Source organism: Eurypyga helias, unplaced genomic scaffold (assembly GCF_000690775.1).
Source record: "Eurypyga helias isolate BGI_N326 unplaced genomic scaffold, ASM69077v1 scaffold14337, whole genome shotgun sequence".
In the NCBI taxonomy this organism is placed as follows: domain Eukaryota; kingdom Metazoa; phylum Chordata; class Aves; order Eurypygiformes; family Eurypygidae; genus Eurypyga; species Eurypyga helias.
The window spans coordinates 1-2897 of NW_010259896.1; the positions used below are offsets into that span (position 1 = coordinate 1).

General features: G+C 48.0%; 1 protein-coding gene across 1 annotated transcript; it reads right to left on the reverse strand.

The window, feature by feature from the left end:
- On the reverse strand, positions 1-1419 carry RNF11 (ring finger protein 11; the record flags this gene model as incomplete). Its single annotated transcript, XM_010154823.1, has 2 exons — positions 1-678; positions 1244-1419. Coding segments are annotated over 2 exons (348 nt in total), but the record flags the coding sequence as incomplete, so codon positions are not given.
- Between the last annotated feature and the right edge of the window lie 1478 nt (positions 1420-2897).

Here is a 2897-nt window from a genome sequence, read left to right on the forward strand (position 1 = left end):
AAAAAAAAAAGAGAAAAAGAACTGTGCAAACAAGCTTAAAACTATTTCTTTGTGCCAGTGTTATAAAATGTACGTTTTCAATAAAGCCTTGACCCAAATGCCAGGACTTGTGGAAAGAATCAGAACAAAACTGGTTACTTTATTTAGGAAAAAAATACTCTTATCTTGCTGCTAATAAAATCGGATACACGCAGTTTAAACATTTACAGTTGCTGGAACACTTTACACAATTCCTATATATGGGTGTAAGAACAAACATTAAAAGACAATGGTGGGTCAAGGCTTTACATTAAAAATAACAACCTACTTTTTCTATAGTCTCTAAAATACTATGTTTTTTCCAATATTTGCAGCCATTCAGGAATATTTTTTATTTATTTATTAGGAAATGTATACTTTGTGCATGATCTTAATTCCTAATTCCTGGCTCTTTGGGCTGAATGACAAAAGGATCAAACCCATTGAAGTGGATGGTCTCCTTGGAGGTTCAGTGGAGAAACCCTGGCTCAGTTAGTCTCGTAGGACGAAAGCAGTGCTGCATCCACCGGCTCCATGCAGGAGGGACAGGTAAAGGATCTCATCAACCAGTCATCTATACAGTCCAGGTGGTAGATGTGCATGCACGGCAGAAATCGGATAGGGTCCCCGTAAACAAAGTCCATCATACAAATGACACATCTGTGGGGGGGAAAAAGAAACCATCACAATATTTAAACTGCTGTTGCGACACTGGAAATGCACAGTAGCGTGGTGTCTACTCCCGGGCACGTGCGATTCACACAAACCAGCAGCACGTGTAGACAGCGCGCGGCGTTCTGACCCCCAGCTCCACCCCGCACCGGGTTGTTCCCTGCTTCCCCTGCAGGACACGTGCCCGCGGTTAACGCCAGCGAGGGTGGGAAGCCTTCCGTAGGGATGGCGGGGGCAGCTCAGCAGCACATGCGAAATTACAAGTGGGGAAAGTAGTAACTAACATGAAATTATTTCCCGGGGAAGAGAGGGTAAAGCGGAGAAAAAAAAATTCTTCCAAGGGCATGAATTGCACAGGTTGGGCAAGGAAGTTTCCCCTGTAACAGGAAAACAAGGAGAAAGGAGCCTTCTGCATGGTCATTTTTTTCAGAAAGCTGCATTAAATTACAGTCCCTGAAAATAGGCTGAACCAGGACCGAGATCAGGTTTCCCAGGGCAACACTGGAGACCGACGTGAGAGGCACGCGAGTTCGGTTGGGTTTCTGTAACTTACTCTCTGATCTTCTTCTCGGAGCCGTCTCGTCCAGGATCATAGACTCCTTTAGGTAGATGCTGAATAAGGCCTATCCTCTGCGCTATTCTGATCTGTTCCTCTTCTGTCAGCTGCGTCGCCAGCCGGGTCTGGCTCGGAGTCGGGTGATAAACAGGAACAGGGACCTGCTCCTGAAATTAAAATATTTTGGTTAAATACCCACAGCAGCTTTCCCAGTACAGGCCATGCACGGAACTCTTCCTCTCTCTGTCCTGCACGTGTTTGTATGGCCTCCTGCTCCACCTCTGCAGTGCTGGGGCTACCGTCATACTGAGGGTGGGATAAAGAACTGAGGTCAGCATCCTCGGCAAGGAGCTGCGTGCGGCTGTTGTTTGAAAATGCTTTCCATCTCCAGGAACCGTTCCTACATGGATACACAGACGACAGACTCCGGGTGACAGCAGGCAAATAAACCTTGGGGGCACCTGGCGGGACACCACACTGGCTGAGGAAGAGCCCCCAGGATTTGCGACAGGAAGTAGATTTTTTTTTTTTAAACATTTAGGAAGAACTATTTGCAAAGTTGAATCACAGAATGGTTTGGGTTGGAAGGAAAAAAATCACCCAGTCCCACCCCCCCTGCCATGGGCAGGGACACCTTCCACTAGACCAGGTTGCTCCAAGCCTCATCCAGCCTGGCCTTGGACACTTCCAGGGATGAGGCATCCACAGCTTCTCTGGGCAACCTGTTCCAGTGCCTCCCCACCCTCTCCAGGAAGAACTTCTTCCTGATATCCAATCTGAGGACAGCACCTACTAAGGGTTTTAGAGAGGAAGGTTTTATCGGTTCTGTAAGAACTAAAATTCATGTGAACTGTTCTGCACCACCAGAACTGTGGATTTAGTTCTTGTGTGTTTGAAGAATGTCACCTGGACAATAAAAAGAACAGCTTACGTTTTACCTTTGTTCTCATACATTAACACGATTTTACAAGTTCTCCCCAGCTGGACTCCAACCACTGGATGTTTAAAGTACCTATTTCCCAAACAAAAACCAGGCAACACGTAGGTATTACACAATCCTTCCTCTGCCACGCTCTCGGAAGTGTCTTTGGAATCTCAGCGAACTTTAGAGCAGGCGTTTTCTATTAACACGGTACTCATTTCACTTGCTTTTAAAGCACTTCTTTGGCCTAAGTACGTTTTGCACAGGAGAGACTGTTAGGACAGTATCGGCCGGGAGCCGTAACTCGAGTGTTAACGGGGAGACGATCTCTGGCAACAGGTCTGTTTTAATGGAACTTCTTAAACAGCAGGAAAAAAAAAAAAAAACAACTTACAGGAGTATTTGAAAGCAAACCTGTGCCTCAGGGACACAGCAGCATCAATGCACCTGTCTGAGAAACACTAAAGTTGACGTCTCGGAGGGCAGCGCTGCAGAACAAGCCGACCGCAGGAGCGCGGGCAGCTGCTCCGCGGGACGCGCCGATGCGGCTCACCTTGCCTCCGACAAAGTTCCCATCGCCCAACTCCCGCTCGCTCGTCACTGACGTGAGCAGACAGAGGCTCCAGGATGGGGCAGCCACCTTTTAAAGGTGCGTGTCCTCCCAAAGCGCGGGCTGCTGCGGGTGCCTCCAGGCAGTCCCAGCAGCAGGAGCTGCCTTTCCCTCTCCTG